Source organism: Neopelma chrysocephalum, unplaced genomic scaffold (assembly GCF_003984885.1).
Source record: "Neopelma chrysocephalum unplaced genomic scaffold, ASM398488v2 Primary Assembly neopelma1_42, whole genome shotgun sequence".
In the NCBI taxonomy this organism is placed as follows: Eukaryota; Metazoa; Chordata; class Aves; order Passeriformes; family Pipridae; genus Neopelma; species Neopelma chrysocephalum.
Window position 1 is genome coordinate 11497839 of NW_020897700.1, and position 19449 is coordinate 11517287.

The following is a 19449-nucleotide window of genomic DNA, read 5'->3' on the forward strand; positions in this document are numbered from 1 at the left end:
TGAATCAGTATGATGGGCTGAAGCCAACCCTGTGGTGTGGATCAGCAAGTCAGGAGGGAAGTTTCAACCCTTAACTAAACCTTGTAATAGCTAACAACGTTTTTTCTGACCACAAGGAATCAAGGGCAGCACAGGTGGAATACACCTTTACTTTGTTATACTTACAGACGAGATCTAGGGAGCAAGGACAGCAAAGACAGATAGGCTTAAAATTGGAAATAATTTGCATAAAGTGAAAAAAAATCACTAGAAGAAAATAGATAGCGGATTTCTGTTGGGAAATGTGAGTGTTCCACTTATGTTGGAAGAGTCAAATCTACAACTGCAGGAAAGGGAACACCTGGCTTGATAGAAAATCCTCAAAAGATATTCAAAAGTTACAGCTTATTGCAAGCTGAATATGAAGCTGCCTAATTATCAAATACCACAGGAAAATGTACATGCAGAAAAATGGGTTGGGGTGTTTTGTTCTGCACAACACAGGTCAGTTTTGAAGTATCCTTTTTCAGTGTTGGGCACCATCTTTTAATAAACTCCTGGATAAACTAAAGGTTATTCAAATGACAGTTATAAGTGTAACTTTAGAAAACAAAAATCTATAAAGCCATGTTGGAAAAACTGATCTCATTTGGCTTAAAAAACGAAGATTAAGTAAGGAAGGGTATGTGTTCAAATATGTAAAAGGCTATTTTAAATATGAGAAAAGAATTGACTTTGGTAAAGAAAACCTATTTAGGAAAAATGATGATCATTACAATAACTCATTACACTATTCTATGTTTGGAGGCAAATATATGTCAATACTCTTTGACAATTTTTATCGGTTTTAATGCTTCAGCATTTACATTTGAAGGGTTTAGCATATTCTTAATTTCCACAACAGGCAAAATATTGAACAGAAAATTTGAAGCACTGAAGAAAAAATCAGGGAATGCAGCAGAACATATATAAGTGGAGAAGAGGTATGCAACAACAAAGTTATTGGAAACTGCATCTCTTTATAGAAATAATTATTTCTGCCATTGTTTTAGCAACTATATAGAAATGTCTCTTGAACTGGTTTAGGACTGTTTTGCCCTGTTATATTCCCGAATTTTATATGCTGTCTCATAGATTGCCACTTGGAAGACTACTGCAGGAAGGTATATATCATGCTAAGTGTTTTTATGTTTAGTGGTTGTGTGCTGTTAGGTCCTAATATGTTTTGTTTAATCTAAGTTTGTTTATTTAGTGACATGACTTCAGCTATACAGTTTAGATTGTGCATCACTTTTAGTTAAGAACCAGCATAAATTTGCAATCAGTCATTTTACTGTTTATAGTCAGAGGTTATAAAAATAATAATCAGTTTACAGGATGTAAATCAATATTCTATGCATACCTGTTCTTCTGTGAGACCTTACACCACAAGAGGGAAGAAAAACTATGGTAAAGAGGAAAATCCTAATATAAGTCAGCTGAATAAAATGTATGCTAGGGCTTTCTCCATTCTAAATTTAGGGCAGCTTTAGAGACATGTAATTTACTTTGAGTAATTCAAAATCTTTTCTTGAGATGCAGCCTTGTGCTGTCCATTTTTGCATTATAATAACCCCTTATTATAGCCAAGGTTGCAAGGATTTTACAGTATTGGAGTAATTTTGTCTGTAGCATAGAGAAATTCTAATGTTGGATGCCAATAGTTTTGAATTTAACAGTTTAAAAGGGAATCATTGAGGACAAAGAAATCCCAATAATCCTGTAATCCTTGCATATCAACTGGAGTCAGAGGGCTGAGGACTAAGGATTCTTGTCTTGTTAGTTAATTTTCAAAAGGCACCAACTTTTATACTAAACAAAAGAGACATTTCTAGATAATAAAGTGCAGGCTGCTAGGTCAAGCATTGCAGCAAATGATTTTGCACCAATGATGTCTTTCTCATTGAACTGAAGTTATTTGTCCTGGTAATAATTTTGGAGAAAATTACATCTTAGGATTCGTAGCTGGAGGTTTGGTGTACAACAGGTTCCCATGGGTTAAGTTTTACAGTGAAGATGCCTGATCAAAGTTAAGGAAAATATTTCAATTGCTATTGATGATCTTCAAGCTACCATGTTTAGACCCTTTCCTAAATGAGGGCCTGTACAAAAAAAAGATACATTTTTGAATGTGCTTGTGATGAGTGAGGAAGTCCATTACACACCTAATCAGTAAAACTGGCAGTACTCCTAAATATTTCCACTAAATCATGTTTTATACAAATAAGATATTTTGAGAAGTGGACTACAGCCTAAATCCACTGTACCAACATTTTTCAGTAGCTAAGTCTTCTGTAAAGCTGGTTACTCTGAGTAGATAAGTAATATGTTAAAAATGTGTAATAAAACTTTGGATTGAATAATGCAAGGTCAGAAAATGCATCAATGAGCAGCTGTTCTGTTCACTTTGGCACTGAATCTGAATTGCCTTTTCTTTTTCTTTCTTTTTCTGCTATACATTTACAGCTAATTTACAGTATCTACATAGGACATTGATATTTAAGACACTGATCAATATCCATTTTTTTCTATGCTTTTAAGCATGAGAGGAAATATATGGGAGTCCTATCTGTAGAGGAACTGAGGAAGCTTACTACAATGCCTTCATCTTTTGGAATGACTCCAGAATGGCACTTCCACAGTCTTTTGAGTTGCTGCACTCAGGGAACAATATTTTCTAAGTTTGAGGTTTACATTAAACATAAATTCCACTGAAACTCACCAGTGTGAGTTTCAACACACAAGACTATGTGTGCTGAAAAAAAAGCAAACCATACTATTTTTGATTTTAACTCTTGGGTGCCTCTGCATCCTAGACGCATGTCTAGTTAATAGGAGAATGCAATGGAGATTGCTTTGAATCAAACAGAAAAAAATAAAGATAATAGAAATGACATTCTGTGAAAAGAAAACATTTGTTAGTATTTAACTCTACGATAAGCAAATAGATCACACTATGAAAGCATGCTACTGATTTTTCTTGCTGCTGTTGACTCTCTTCTATTTCCCAGTCTCAGCTCACATTTCTTGTAGTGGTTCCTCTCTGACTTTTCATTTTGCTAATAACTGGAAATAGGAAACAGGTATTGAAACACATCTGTGCTTTAGAAGCAGAATGTATCTGAAAGGAACATACCAGGTATGTCTAGATAGAGGGGAGGAATGTGTTTGTCAGATGTATGTTACACCAACTTGAACAAGAGATTGGGGCTTGGACTTTTTAAATGCATCTTTAAAACAATATAAAAATATTTTGAAGGAATCTTACTTCTGACATAAAAAAAAATCCTTTCTTTTTCAATTGCTGCCATTGAAACACAACAGGGTAAGACCCAGACCTGTGTCTCTACACTGTTAGGAATATCTCTTGAGTCATTTGTGTTTATAAGGTCAGTTCACTCTCAGTGTACAGTGTCACTTAGAACTGTAAATTAATTGTCCTGTAGGCTGATTTCTATTTAAGTTGAAGACACAAGAGGAATATTAATCATTAGGTGGTGGTAAAAGGAGAAAATATATTTAAATGGGTAAACCTTTAAATTAGGCATCTTTTATGGGATGGAGAGAAATACAGTCTAGATTGAGTAAAACTTTAGTGGCCCAGAACCAATGGCATATTTATTTGTTTGTACACTGAACCTATAAAGTATTACAGATTTCAACCACTTTATTTTTTAAATCTTTTGATTAGACTGTGACTTGAGCCACTATTACTATGATTACTGGCTTTCAATTATACATGTTAAACTTGCTATATGGGACAGCTGGTAAAAATGCTCTATTACATAAAAACCTTTGATCCCATGATGGATGTTCTATGAATTGGGGGGGTGGGAGAATGAAAGTGCTGGGGAACTGGGGAAGTAAATAATGAAGACAGCTGATATTATGATGGCACAGCAGGAGTGGTATGTTCCATCCTGTTTTGTGATTTAGTTACAGTGAGGGTCCTTGCATGGCACTCAGTTACTGAAATAATATTATCTGTGCATGATTTTTCAGGCAGGTTTTATTTACATGCTGCAAGAGAACTTCCATTCTACATCAGCCTGTGATGCTTTTGAGAGATTTTAACATGTTTAAACTCAAATCAGTAATGCTGTAGTTCTATTTAGATGGGGTGTGCATCTTGGACTATGTTCTCTCTAGGCTTTAATCCTCTCCTTTGATCTGAAGCGTTGTAAGGGTCCCATGAAGAACAATGGGCCTTTTAATTTATGTACACTATTTTGTATCTTCATAACTGTTCTGCTTAACTTCTACTGTGTCTTTATTTCATTGCTTTACTCTGTTGCAATGTGTTTAAAAAATGTTAGTGCTTCAATAATTTTCTAATAACTATACAAACTCTTAAAATGCAGATCTATTTAAACTTCAGATTTCATTCTGATTGCAAATCAAGTGATTACTTTCTAGCACCAAAATAATTTATCTGTGTAGCAGCAAGCTGAAATACTGTCTTGGAAATTATAAGAAATAAATCAAAAAGAACAGGAGGTACCTAAAGGCCTACTAGAGACACCTTTATGTATAACTCCCAGAATGTTGCTCCCAGAATAGTTACATAATGGGATTCCCGAAGAATAAGAGCAGTGTAACATGAGGAGACTGCTAGCATCCAATCAAGGCAGTCAGGGATCTGCCCCCACAGTTGGTTCCCATACAGTCTTGTTACCAAAAGATGTACTCAAGTGATGCAGAAAACAATCGAAAAGCTTTCTAAATATTTACACAAGGTTCAATAATGCTGATCACATCAAGCAAAAAATAATAGTATAGAGAATATAACCTTTTCCTTTTGCATAGCTGAGATCTGAGCAGGCTGTAGTGTGTTTCTTTGATCACAATGTTCATTTTTTAGAAAAAACTTTTAATCACAGTGTAACTGGAACGCAGTATCTGTGCTCAGTTTTATTTAGGGCTCTGAATGGGGTGTTACTTCTTTTCGAAGACAGCTCCAAGATATCATTGATAGGAAGGCTACAAATAATTATAGTACTCTTTGGGTTACTCTCTTTCTAACATGAAAAAATCTTTTTTTCTCCGGCCAAAAATAGCTGCATACTCTCTTTAGTGAAGCTGCCAACACTGCTCAGCAAGTAACTGATTAGGATTCACAGAAATTGCCTTGCATGATTCCTCTGTGCACGTTGTGCCTAACTTCATCCCTTGGTTTCGGAGCCAAATGAAATTGAGCCGGGCACGTTGCTCTCCCCTCTGGACTTGGACCTACAAGGGGCTTCAACTCGTCGAAGCCGGGACGAGCCCAGCTCTGCTCGGCCGGGCCCGCTCTGCTCTCCTCTCCTCCTCGGCACCTCCGCAGCACGCCCCGGGCGGCCCCTCGCCCGCGGCGCGCTCCGCTCCGCTCCGCTCCGCTCCACAGGGCGCCAGCGGCAGGCGGCGCCGCCGCGGCAGCAGCAGCAGGAGGAGGAAGAGGTGGAGGAGAAGGAGGAAGGCGGCCGGCCCCTCTCAGCGCGCAGAGGCGCAGGCAGAGGGCGCTTTCGCCATGCGTAGCCCCCGCCGCCGCCGCGCAGCCCCAGGCGCCGCGCACCCCCCGGGCGCGCCGCCGCTGACAGGCGTCCGGCACAGCGGCGGGAGCGGCAGAGCCCCTCGGCCCGGAACCCCCGGCCCCAGCCAAGGGAACTCCCCCCGTGCGACCGGCCGCTCGGTCTCGCTCTGCTGCTCGCTGGCTCTCTCCCTCCTTCCCCTCCCTCCTCCTCCTCTCTGTGCTTTCCACCTCCCCTGCTCCTGAGTGAGCGCAGCCTCGGATGTCCGGTTTCCTGGTGGGTTTTTCACCTGGCAAACTCTGGATAACTTTGGTGAGAATTTGCGAAGCGGCTGGGAAAGTTGGGAACTCCCCTGCAGGCGTCTAGGAGCTTCTGCTACCGCATCTTCTCCATCCCACGGATTTTACTGCCTTGGATATTGCGAGGGGAGGGAGGGGGGAGAAGGACAGCGAGAGAAGGGGGGAAGAGGAAGAGAAGGAGTCTCATAATTTCGCCTGCATTCCTCCGGCTGCTCCGCAGCCCCGCTCCGCCCTGCACCATGCACTTGCTGGAGGTGCTCTCCCTGGGCTGCTGCCTCGCTGCCGGCGCCGTGCTCCTGGGACCTCGGCAGCCGGCCGCCGCCGCCGCCTACGAATCCGGCCAGGGGTACTACGAGGAGGAGCCCGACGCGGGGGAGCCAAAGGTAAGACCGTGCCCCCGCTCTAGATGCCAGGTCGCTCCTCTGGGCATGTGGCTGCGAGTCCCCTTGAAGGAACGGCTCGGAAATCGCTCCAAGGAAAAGATCTGGGAGAAGCCTTTTGAAGTGGGGGGGTTCCTTAAAAGTGAGGGAAGAAATTTTTTTAAAGTGTCTGGATTTTCAGGGTTGCTGGAGTCCAAGGCTGTGGGGGGAACAGCTGCATTTACAAAGAGATGCGAAACACCTGATGGGCAGAGGCAGCCCACGGGCTGCGCTGCTGCTGCGGTGCGGGGGCTGCTCGGCGGGAGCGATCCCGGCCCCGCCTTTGGTAGCAGAGCTGGGACGGGACAGCGGCCCGCGGACTGCGGCTGCTGCCGGCCCTGGCAGCGGGGGCGCGCCCCGCAGGCGTCTCGGTGCGAGGACCTGGGCTGGGGAACGCGGGAGGGAAGGCTGAGAAACACTCGGGGGAGCAGCTGGGCTCGGGAACGAAGCGGCGAGGGAGGCGTGGGGGGCCGATGACAACAAAACCTGGAAAGTCTGTTGGAGTTACTGACGCTTTGGGTGAGCTGCTGCTGCGTGACAGAGTTGACGGGAGGTGTAAGGTGACACTCGAAAATTTCAGTTCTGCCCAGACGCACAATGAAAGTTGCGCTTAAATTCTCGGATTCCAGACAGAAATTCTCTGTTAATTTTTGTTTGCATAGTAAGTTTCGTAACAAAATTCAAGTACCTTGGGTACTTTGGTGCTTGTGGTTTTGCAGTTCCCGGTATGCTGATGCGTAAAAAAGATGCATAGTATGTGGCTGTATAAGCATGTGGCATTGTTAGGAAGACCACTGAGGTCTGAGCATATTACAACTCTTAGCCTTGTCTCATTGTTTCTGACATACTTACTGAAAGCAATCATGACCCACTTCATTCATTATTCATTTCAGCATGGGGCAGGGAGGGAAGTGTGTGGATTAAAAGCTAAGCTAATATGCTGATTTCCCCCTCCCTCCCCCCTCCCAATGCTGTTTATTTTACTGATTAAAAATTTGGGAGATTTTACTGTCACTACGTGGGAAGTCAAGTTTTGATAGTGTACATTAGCTGTACTTACTTCAGGTGTTCAAACTGTTGTAGACTATATGTTGTACACAGAAGTCATACTTTTCAGATATTAATCTGCATGGAAGAGGTTACTGATTATACTGTAGTCTCTCTTAAAGTATTTTAATTATAGCCAAATGCTTACATTGCAACGCTCTGAGTGCTAATACACTATCAGTGATCATATTGCTTAAATGTTTAGCAAGTGTTTTTCAAACTTAAGTTATTCAAAAGCAGGAACACAAAATCAATTCAGCTGGCCACTCATCACTTAGACTATTTATACAAGTTTAAAAAAAAAAAAACAAACTAACAAAATCCCAAAACTTAGTGGAAGGTAAAGATACCTCAATGCTTTACAACCCATGACTGTAAGTCAGATATTTACTGGGTGGAACTAGCATTTGAGTTGTAAAACCTCAGAATAGTTTATGCTCAAAAGATAGAAAGAATCCAAACTGGAGCACAGTGAATATTTTGCACACTTAAACTGCTGAGGTAGAACAGCTGATAGTGAAGGTATTCACCTCAGTTCCCATGCACATGGTGTGGACAGTCACTCTGTTTCTGGAAGAAACCTCGAAGTCTTTGGGAGCTGCCACTGTACTGCATTGTGTGGAAGTGCAAGTACTCCCTGGAAAAAGAGGAACAGTCAGCAAACCAAAGGAAGGAAAGGTCAAGAGACTAGGAAGTGAGTGGGGTAGCATGTGTTAAGTGATTACGTTAATAGAAAAACGTTTTTGTGCCTGACTACTGGTGAGTAGTAAGCAGAGAGAGAGAAAGACTCTGGATACAAACAGATTTAGTCATGTTGGAAGTCTTTGATTGTGATTTTGTTGCTTTTGCTGGAACGGTTTGAGTGAGTACTGCATGTGTTCGTTACTGTGATGAGTGAATATTGAGATGAATATCTGAAGTAATCATGAAAGGATTAAGTAAACTGCAAATAATTGTTTCAAGGAAAATATGATTGTATTGTCAGTATAAAGTCATCTGCTTGAACTTTGTTGACTTCAATAAAATTCATAGGTGCTATGCTTCCTCTGTTTTGACTTCCCATCCATATGCCATATTACTCCATGTTAAGCCGATGCCTAAGTGCAGGTTATGCAGTCCTTTGGGTCAGCTTTTTACACATTATCTTTATTTCTCTCTACTCCTACATTAGGAACTTTAGCTTTAAAAAACACTTTAAAAAGTGTGGATGAAGTTGAGGGTCCTCCAACATAGAAAAAGCTGGGCAGAAAATAAGGATATCGTGTTTTTAAGCAGGTAATTTTCATGTATTAATCTTGTCTAGAGATTTGCAGCAACTTGAAAGCGTTACAGATATAAATAGTAGTAGTTCTTCATACACAGCTCCTGCAAGGGCATGTTCTGCAGCAAGTGGGCACCGATAAGCTTGTGCAACACTGCTTTCCCCCCCAACCCCGCCCACCCCGGGTTTTTTTTCAGCCTAAGGGTAAAGTTCGTTATTTAACAAGCTTTCAGGGCCCAGATTAATACTTTTCAACTGAACTGTCAGCTCAGTGGGATGGTAATGAAACTTGCCCGTAAATCACCTCTTTCGGATTTCCTGCAGCATAAGGGGTTGCCCCGACGAGGCGACCCCCTCGCAGCCACACCCCGCCTCTCCCCCGCGGGGCATGGAGGGCGGCCCTGGCCCCTTCTCTCCGCCTGCGTGGCTTGCTGCGGAACGTAACCTGGTACTTCAGTTGTCTCTCTGCTTAAGGTGGGCCCCGGGGAATCAGCTCTTCTGCCCCCAGATTTCACGCAGTTTGGCAGGGACCCGCCGCAGGGATGCTCGCAGCAGCTGCAGCAAGGAGAGGGTGAGCTGTGGTGCCATACTGGTGACTTGAAACTTAATCTCTGTACTGTCTATTAATGTTTTAGTAACTTTTACACTCTGTTTTGTCTCTGGCTGTTGTTCTTTAGGTAATTTTGAATGGGCCATGATGGGTGAATCTATACTGTCTACCTGTGAGAGTATTATTTAAAAATAAATAAAATAAACTTCTTAGGTTATTGAAATTAAGGTGTAACAGTAGCATGTACTTAGAATTCATTAATGGCAATAAGATAGCAATAGCAGAACTAGGTTATTATAGTAAGAATAACTAAAATGAAGCCACACAGTTGCAAGAATTTGTCATAGCTGCACCATCATTTTCTTACATAACCTTTAGGATTACGTGACTATACAAAAGCAATATTGGTCAATTTTCCCATTTAGTTTTAAGAGGTTTAAAACTATGTTTATTCAAGGATTCCTAGTTTTGTATTAGAATGGGACTAGCAAATGAAAATATATTTGTCTGCTCTAAAGTACACCCCTGAAAATTTCATTGGGGCCTCTTTACACAGACAGCAATAAAGTACAGAACACTCTGTGCTGTGATTCTATGATTTGCTTTTTTTGCAATGAAAATATATGTGCTTATGTGAGCTGCATTTATCCTGGATGCTACCTCACCAGAGGTACACCTTGTTATTATTATTGTTTTAAAATTATTTTAAATCTGACCTAATCATAAAATGCTGTTTGTTGATGGCTAACAGAGTTTAAATATTGTTAGTTAATGGGAGTGTGAGGAAAAGCAGTGTGTCAGTTTCCAGGGTTTCCTCCTGTCAGTGTATCTCAGACCCATCAGGTTTATGGCCACCTCTAAGTTTATGAAGTGTGCCTTACTCTGTGTTGTGATGTTACGTGCACTGGTGAGAGATGAAGCTAGATTTTCTGCTCTGAAAACAAGCATAAACCTCACTCTCAGTGCTTAGGTTGTTGCTTAAGTGCTAAATTGAGCGCGTAGAGAGAATGTTATTTTTTCTGCTGCTGCTGTTTAGTCTGCTGCAAATTTTCTTTTTATGTGTGTGTAGCCACTCTCTTTTCAGACACGTGTGCATAGAAAGATTGTTTTTTAAGAAGCATGATTTGTATCAGATTCAACAGGATGAACGTTGGTAATACGACCTGTTATAAAAACTAAGCAATGCTTCTGGAAACATGAATAGTAAACCTTGGTCTAGCCTTTCAAGTGAGTAAAGTACAATGCTAAACTCTAAGAGCACTTTTTAGTTCTCAATGTAGGTATGTGCATTCCTGGGTATCTTGCATAAGTATGCTTGTGTGCCTGTTTGGGACTTCAGTTATTTGTCAGCAGCAGTCCCATGCTCTTATAAAGGTTCTAAAAAGGCTTTAGAGATCACTTGAACTGCGGTGTTTAGGGGCATACAGAAGCATCCCATCAAAAAATTATTTTTATGCTCACTGAGGTTCAGTGTGTGTTTAAACTCTTGCCTGTTTTTTCAAGGATGTGTGTCCACTTATTTTAGTAAAAATAAACCAGGACTTATTCGTTGGGCTGTTGTAGCTGAGGGTGATGGTAATAATCCTCTTCCACTTATACCCTGCATCCAGGATAGAAAGTCTGTCTAGAACCTTGTGTTCAGCTGCTGCTTTTTTGAATGTGGTTAGTGATTTATTAAAACAAAATCCTTGGAACAAAGGGAATCCAACTGAAGTCACACTAGTTTCCTATCAAATTTAATATCCTGTTTAATGTGAAAAAAATGTGCTACAGCTGTTTGTAGAATGATTTATAAGAAATTCCAGGCAAGGTTGTTACTTGAAATTCATAAGCTCTTTCAAAGTCTAAGTTGCTTCTGAAGAGTTTTGTTTGGGAAGGTATTGAATTTTGCTTAGTAAGTAGGATAGATATGATTTTTTTCTTACCTATTATAAATATTCATTTATTTTTTTTTCTGATTTCACCTTCTGTTCCAAGTGATATGGAATACCAAGTTCCCCTCCATATAAATGTGTATCTGCTTCAAAGACACTAATGGCTGCATAAATTTCACCAGAATTTTAATTTAAAACATTGATAGTTTAGGGGAGTGTGGGGGATTCTTTGAATTCCTGTTATATATCAGTTTGTCAACTTGTTTATCTTCTTTTGTGTTTATCTGTCTCCAGAAGTTCTTCTGGTGACAATATTTGTGTTAGTCTTTTCCCCCCTTTGTTGCATTTCAGATGTTAGTTAGGAAATAACGAAACTATAAGACATTTATTCTTCCATTGTAATCATCATAAATCAAGCCCTCTAGCTCTGTAGTAGTTTGTTTTCTCTTTTGACATTTCCTGACTTTAGACAAGTCAGCTATAAGATAGCTATAAATCCTTACAAGTATTTAGAGACTGCAGTTATCAGTGGAGGGAGTGAATGTTATGGTAAGAAGCCCTTTTTTAGCAAAATAACCAAGAAGAATGGTGTTCTTAGGGAGAGGAGGAGAAAACACAGGGAAAAACTTCTCATAACTGAATTAAAAAATAGTAGTATTTGGTGTATTTTGGCTGTATTGTACTCTTCACTGAGTACAGACGAGTATGTAGCCATCCTACATGTAGTTACTAAGGCTATACATCATCTGCAGAAAAGTTTTGGTATTCTGATTATGGTTAACTTCAATGAAAAATGATTGCTTGGGAAAGTTAATGGCATTAATTACCCAATACTGCCATCACCCTGAATTCTGTAGTACTCCATACTGTTCACATAATGGCTCTGCCTACTCACTGACAGTTTTCCAGTAGCCTGACCTCAAGGATGCAGCTTAAAAACTGTTAAAGGTGTTTTACAACCTGTTCCTTATTGAATCAGGCAGGACCTTTTATACTGGACAAGGGAATGTACTGGCAAAGAATTGGACAATTCTGGGAAGACACCAGGAGGCTGCTGGGGACCAGATGACATGCATATTTCTCTCTGGTGTCACAGGTGTGGCATCCCCTGTGTTACTTCTACCTGTTTGCGGCAGCATTGAGAAATAAGTAATTTCAGGAATCAGATATCATCTGTAACAAAATCCTTTACACCATTAAATGGTTTAATTCTCTGACTTTCCTTACTCAATAATTGTGCTCTGTTGAGAAAGCGAGAAGAGAGGAATTCGTGGAAGGGATAGCTTCTGAGAACAGATGCAACATTTGGCTATTTCCTAATTTTTTTCTCCAAAGGTGACCTGTAGCATCTTCCAAACACCCCACAAGCATGTGTGAAATTTTCTGGTATTTCTAAAGATTTTCAGAAACAGTATTTATCCTGCTCTCCTTGCTGTACTTAGCATTGGTGCAGCCTCATCTTGAGTGCTGTGTGTGGTTCTGGGCCCCACAATTCAAGAAGGATGTGAAGGTCCTTGCATGCATGCAGAGGAGTGTTACAAAGCTGGTGACAGGGCTGGAAGGAGTGTCCTATGAAGAGCAGATGAGGACTCTGTCTGTGTCTTGGAGAGAAGGAGGCTGAGGGGTGACCTCATTGCTCTTTACAGCTCTCTGAGAGGGGGAAGTGGAGAGGGAGGTGATGATCTCTTCTCCCTGTGGTCCAGTGGTTGGATGTATGGGAATGGTTAAAACTGCACCAGGGGAAGTTCAGACTGGATGTTAGGAAGCATTTCTTTACCAAGAGGGTAGTCAAACACTAGAACAGGCTTTCTAGAAAGGTGATCAAGCCTGAGCCTGTCAGTGTTTTGGAGACATTCAGACAATGCCCTTAATAATGTGCTTTAGCTTTTGGTCAGCCCTGAACTGGTCAGGCAGTTGGACTAGATAATTGCTGTAGGTCTCTTTCAACTGAAATACTATATTCTGTTTGAGATCATTCAGAAAAAGCAAAACTACTGTTGTTGTCCTTCAACTTTCTTCAACTGCTGAATTTAGCAGGACAGATGCATTTGTGGTGGACTGCTCCAGCTGACCAGAATGTACTTGCTGCATCAGTTACAATATTTAGAGGCAAAAGAAAAACTAGCCAAGTGAAGCTTTACACTTTATCTGCTGTCAACTTAGTCATGTTTATGTAGACAATGAACTGTTTGAGGTTGATTAGTTTGTTTCATTTGTGTTTTTGTTTCAAATAGAGAGAGACTGTTACAGCTGGGAACCTCTGCAGTCTGCTCAAGGAGACAAAGAGCACCAATTTTAGAGGTTGAGGTATTTATTACTTCCAGGTCAAACATTCATTTTAGAAGGCCTGGATTATAATTATTGAGTTTAAGAGCTGTTCATCCTTTTTGGAATAGGCAGCTAATGCTCCTTACCCTGCAAGTATGGGATCCACGTACATAGTCATGTGAGGAAAAGCTGGTAGGTGTTGTCTGAGGTGTGTTGCCTGCAGATTGTGGAATCCATGTTCCTGCTCTGCCAACTGACTCCTGATCCGAAGGGGTTCTTGCTGAGGAAGCAGTGTGAGGGAGGTGTGCATGAGTTCCTTTCTCTGGGCCACCTGTGACCCAGAGCAAGCCCAAGTGGACACTGCCATGAACCAAGACTGGAATCTGTGGACTTGAGTTCATAGTAACCTGTACTTGAAAGTACTCATACCGAGTTGAGCTCTGGGAACTGTCCATGTAGGTGGTCTTATTCTGTGCTATATACATATTAAAGAAACTTAACATGGAAAAAGAAAAAAATACAGAAGAATTTAAAACATAAGGAAAGCCTGAGAAGTGATGAAAACTGTAAAGAAAAACTAGCTTGAACAACTCTGGTTTTGTTTTTTCCTTAAGAAAAAACCCAAAAAACAAAATACAACAACAACAACAAAAGGGAGAGTATTTCTCACCACAAGTGTTGGAAGTAATTCTGAGAAGGTGGGTTTAGTTTTTTTTTAAATTTTTAAATATTTTCTTTTCTTTGAAAATGTTGCCTTTGGAGCTCTAAGAATTTACCACAGTCTTGACCTGTCATTCTAATTGACTAACAACTGCTAGGTGTTGCAGACTAGGAAACAGCTTTGTGGGTGCTGTGAGTTGGAGTCTAGGGGAATACTGTGAAAGTGGATTTCACTGGATGTCAAAGATTGTTTGTATTTTGTACCCCTAAAAGGATCATTCTGTATTTGGTGTGCTGCTGAGGAGAAAATCTCTGCTTATTTGCACACTGTCTATTACTTAGAATATACCACTCCTATTTCTTCTTAGAAATAACGTAACTGCAATAATTACAATGATAACTGCTTGTAACTGGCCACAGATATAATTGACAGAAACATAATTTGCCTTTAAAATTAATAGTACCAAGAGTCTTGTTGGAGACTGTATGTATAATTTTTATAGAATTGCTATTTATGGTTAGATTACTAATGCAATTAATTGTGAAAGGAAAATGAGAAATTAAATTGCGAGGTGGTGCCTTACTGACATTTGTCCCTTGCCTAGGGACGGATGTTTCCAAATGAAAACAGAGCCTTGGACTTCCTCTTCACCCGCTTTCCAGCCTGTCTTGCGTAATGGGCAGAGTGCTGCTGCAATACAGATTTGACCATTTACTTTGCTTCATTTGATTTATGAGTGTCAAAGTATTCATGTTAAGATTTCAATATTTCTTTGATGCAAGAATATTTTTAATTTTGTCTCCTTTATATGTTAATATTGAAGTATTCTGTAATTTGGAGAAAATGAGGCAGTCTTGTTAGCACAGTAGATTCAGTAAATATGGAGAAATATGGAGAACTGTTTTTTTTCCAGGAAGGAAGATAATATGGACAATTACTTTGTCTTTACAGTTGGGTGTGTTTCTGGCTGGATAGAGAAGGGCAAAATGTTGGTTCATTTAAAAATATCAAGAACCCTGTTGTGCAGGCCCCAGGGCACAGCTTTCAAAAGAACTTTAACAGCTGCTAGAAGTCCCACTGACATGAGACTGAATGCAGTAGGTATTGGCCTCTCTCCTTGGTACAGTTTCGTGGTAGTTTAATCTAAACTGCCAGGCAACAGAAGCCAAGAGGCTAGGCTCAAAATCAAATTCTCCAAGAGTCCCCTTGGTTGCTGGAGTGTTAGTGATGCTGAGTGTGTGCCTTCTGCTTTGTGTTCCCAGGTACACCCTGAGATCTAAAAATGTACTTTTTTGAACATATAGTTTGGAAAGATCTTGGCTCCTCTTGTGGGTCAGCAGAGCCTAGCAGGTGGGCAGCTCCTGGCTACCTCAGTGCAATTTGTTTCAGCTGGCAGGAATGCCATGTTAATAGTACTGGACAAATGAGATTGTCCCCTTTTAGGAGGGCATTCACTGTGTGTGTATACTGAGGGAGGTGAGTTTGATTAACAGTTGGACTCTGAGATCAGACCACCTTAGAGTGGCAAACTGCTTGATAAAGGGCTCTCTACAGTTATGGTTCCCTCCAAGAGCATGGTGCTCAAGTAAGAGTAATGGAGTCTGTACAACTGAAAGTTGTGAAGTGTTGTGTGATAAAATGCTTTTATTTTTCTTACCAAAGAAGAGCTGCCTGTTTCCCTCTGATTATCAGCTGTGAAAATGATGAAGATCTCTAAGATTAATGAGAACCCTGAGTTTTTTAGTATTTTTTTAAAATGTTTGTTTGTTTGTTTCTTCAGGTGTTTAGGCCAGCAGTTGATCAAATCACTGAAAACAAAGCAGTAAAGATCTGTAGATGAGCTCTGAAGTACTTTCCTTTTTGAAATATCTGTGGATGGGCTGTAAGGCACTAATAGCACATTGAACTCTGATTTTGGAATAGGAAGTAGGGGAAAGAGCAATGAAGACTTTTCAGAGGGCAAGGCCACGCTTCAAAGGAAGGAAGAATTAGGTTGTTCTATTGTATCAGATAGAACTAAAGAATTAGGCAAACTCTAAATTGAACAGTCACTACTAATCTGGATTAACATCATAAAAAGGCTCTTTGTAGTAATGAAACTCTTTGAATATCTTAGCTAACAGTTTCAGAAAATTAATGAAATTTTCAAATCCTTATCTCATATGACAGGTGGATGATCTCTGTCGTTCCCTTGCGCCTCTGAGCAACTCCCTTGAGTTGCTGCTTTACTCCATGATTAGTTGGGTTATGCTATATATAGTGATTATTGAAGTCACTTAAGAGTAGAAGAATGTCTGTGCCTGGTTGGGCAAAATGCCTGATTAGCCTTATATGCCATTTTCAGCAGTACCCAACATGGGCAATCTTGTTGGAGAGCCCATGCTGCACAGCCACTAAACGTGCACCCTGTGCTCTACTAGTGTGGCAGAGGATGACTCGGAGAGTGATGTTGGAAACCTCATGATGAGAAGTAATCTGTAACACCTTCCCCCTGAAACCCCCTTCAGGTGAAGGCTACCCTTTGGCCATGGGCATGTCTATTCTTGCAAGAAGACAGAATACCCATTGAATCCTCTCCCCCCAAAGTTTCTTTTTATCTTCTGTCATATGAACTGCCCTACTTGATCACCTGCAGGGAGCTTGTTGTGCAACATCCAGCTGATTTGTCCTCAAACCACCCCATGGAATGTCTTGGGAGATTTCTACTCTGCTTGTCTTGTTTCTTCATCTTTGCATCCCACAGACTACATTCAGGAAAAATCCTGAAACCCTGGTGTGTCAACATGTACCTGCTGCTTGTTCCTGGGCCAGCTGGGGACTTCAGTTAGAGAACCCAACAGCAGGCATTGACAGGATCCCCAGACTCATGTCTGTCCCAGTGAAAGGGCAACCATGGCAACATGCACCTGGCTACAGCCACTCTTCTGGCTCTTCCAGGACCTCTTAGTTAGTTTTTTTGGCTGGCCTTTTTCTCTTTTTATTTATGCCCTTACCATGCAAGGCCCTGCCAAATTACAGGATCTACTTGACAACCTCCTTCTGAGCAAAGAAATTGAAAGTGTCACTACATGCTGGCAGACTGTTGGCAGCAGCTTTGTGAACTTACTTGCCTGAAATATTGGGTGGTGTGTGTGCATGTTATTTTGTTTTTTGTCATAGCTTTCAATTGACTTTTCTCTTACTTTTGATCTAGGTGCTTATTGAGCCACCAGAAGTTTTTGACATCAACACCTTTCTGTATGAACAAGTGGATGTTCTGTTTACTGTACATAATAGTAAACTTCAAAATAACCAAACAAGTCCCAAAACAACAAAAAAGCATTCCTCTTACTTTTCTTTAAAGTCCTTCTTCTGGACAAGGCAGGGAGCAATGCTGTCCATGCCACTTGTGGTTTTATTGATTTCCCCCTCTCCTTGTTCTGCAGTCTTAAAAGATAATTAAGAAAGGTATGAATTCAGGTGATCAAAGGTAAGGAACAGTTTCATTTCAAAGAGCAGGTTACATAAGTGAAAGATTTTTAGCCTGAAAAAGAACAATGGAGAGGGGAAAAGCCAGGAGTGAAAACAGGATTCCAGATGTGGGACACCACAGATGTGTGTAGGGACACAATGATGTTTTGTTCTTTTTCCTAGCAATTCCACTTGTATATCTGTTTTTAAAGTGTGTCTTGATTTGAGAGTATTTTGTAACATGTCAGACATGAGTATGATTCAAACGCCTCCTTTAAAGAACTACCTGTATTTATACTGAAGAACAGGATGAGGGAGGGCATTTCATAGTTATTGCTGCTTCCTCAAAATGCACATAAAAGCTGTTCTTAGGGGCCTGTTTCAAGATGATGATTATTTAAACATCTGTGATTTAAACCTATGTGTTCATTATACTTTTAATGTGTTTTTCTGCCTACCACATGTGCACAGTGAGAGATTTAATGGGACTAGCCATCTTCTGAGTTAAAAACTATGAGCTCTATATTTAATGTCCTTAATGATTTTTCTTTAAAAATGAGATGTGGTCTCAAAGTGATCTGTGAAATATGCCAGCAGTCTTTCAGAGGCTGTTTATACCTGTTAACAATATGATGCTCCTGTCAGGCAAGATTTGTGAGGACTTAGTTTTGTGCAATAACTAGGTGCACGTGACCAAGCAAATTTATCGGAAACCTGTCCATGCTTGCAAATTTTTAGATAGACATCAATCCTAGCCTAAAGCATAAGAATATAAGAAAAACCCCACTGGGGCAAACTAGTGGTCTGCCTAGGCAAGTGTTTGGCCTCTGTCAGTGTCAGCAGCATGTGCTGTTCTGAGTAAGGAGAATATTTGGGCTTAGTCAGTTTCTGCTGTTTGCTCCATTCATACCCTCCTAACATCCACAGTTGTTGGACTGAGGATATAAGAAGGCATGCCACTGCCTCTTCTCTTCCGTATCTGTTTATGGACATCTTGTCCGTTTATTTGTCTATTTTCATACTGAAGGTGCCGTGAGCAGTTAGATTCTGAGCTACTTCGTACCAGGGTGGTGCTGGTTTGGGTGCAGTGGTCCTTCTTTGGTTTTGTTGACCTGCAATATCTGTAAAGACTCATTCTACAGTTAATATTTTCTACTTGTCTCTTCTTTGAATCTTGTGTGTTACAGAGGCACAAAAATTATTTTCAGCACTTGGGAAAAGATATGCAGTTTATTTGGAGATCCGAGGTATATGTCCTGAAATTTTTGAAGACCAAACTAAAGAAGCAGCATGAATGTGTCATTTATTTATTTCAATATTATTCATACTATATTTCAATCAAATACAAATCTGATTGTTTTTATATTTTGGCCAGTCAGAGTGACTGCGTCCAATGTCAGATTTTCCCCATCCCTTTGGTCAAGAGACTGATTTTATTTTCATCTTTAGACCTTTATTACATGCATGGGGTCTCTTCAGTTGCTGTCTGCCTGAGGTTTTGCCAGCTTGGGGTGATATTTTCCCTGTAGGTCAGAATTAGAATCTGTAGCTCTTTTGAGCTGTTTATGGTGTCTGGAACCCCTATTATGGGTTTGTTTGTAGGAAATTCCATCTTCCAAATGCTACTTGATGAATAGAAGTGCAGTGCTGAGTAAAGGGGCAAACCAGGAGATCCTCTCTTGCTCTTGATGCCTACTCCATAGAAAAGTACAGGAACAGTTGGAGGAAGGTGGTGGAATTGGGTCCTAAACAGTTGGGTCACAAATCTCCCTTAATTCGCTTTTCTCCTCTTCCAGGAGGAGGGAGCAGATAAGGCAATTAATGAAAACACTTCAGATAAGTGCTATATAATGTGAGCTTTAGCAGACATCCAATGTCACCCCCTTAGAAATATCTGTAGTCTTCTGAAGAAGATTAAGTCATCTAGGGTTTGCATTTTATTTTTTTCCCTTGCATTGGTTATTCTTTCTTCTTTGTGTTATTGGGACATATTTCCCCTTCCTCACTAGAGAAGTACCATGGGCTGCTCTATTAGAGGAATCTATGCATCTTACAAAGGGTCCCATTGAAGCATATTTGTTTAAATCCTTATTGT

General features: G+C 40.6%; 1 protein-coding gene across 3 annotated transcripts in view; it reads left to right on the plus strand.

Moving 5' to 3' along the window:
- Nucleotides 1-5772: 5772 nt before the first annotated feature.
- VEGFC (vascular endothelial growth factor C) overlaps nt 5773-19449 on the plus strand; it is an 80773-nt gene continuing 67096 nt past the window's right edge. The window contains exon 1 of one of the 3 annotated variants that reach the window (XM_027676677.1): nt 5773-6207. In XM_027676677.1, the coding sequence (XP_027532478.1) occupies nt 6064-6207 (144 nt within the window). In that variant the 5' untranslated portion in view covers nt 5773-6063. Of the gene's footprint in view, nt 6208-8028; nt 8050-8796; nt 9026-19449 lie in introns of those variants that run through there. The other 2 variants (XM_027676679.1, XM_027676678.1) reach the window with 2 other exon arrangements.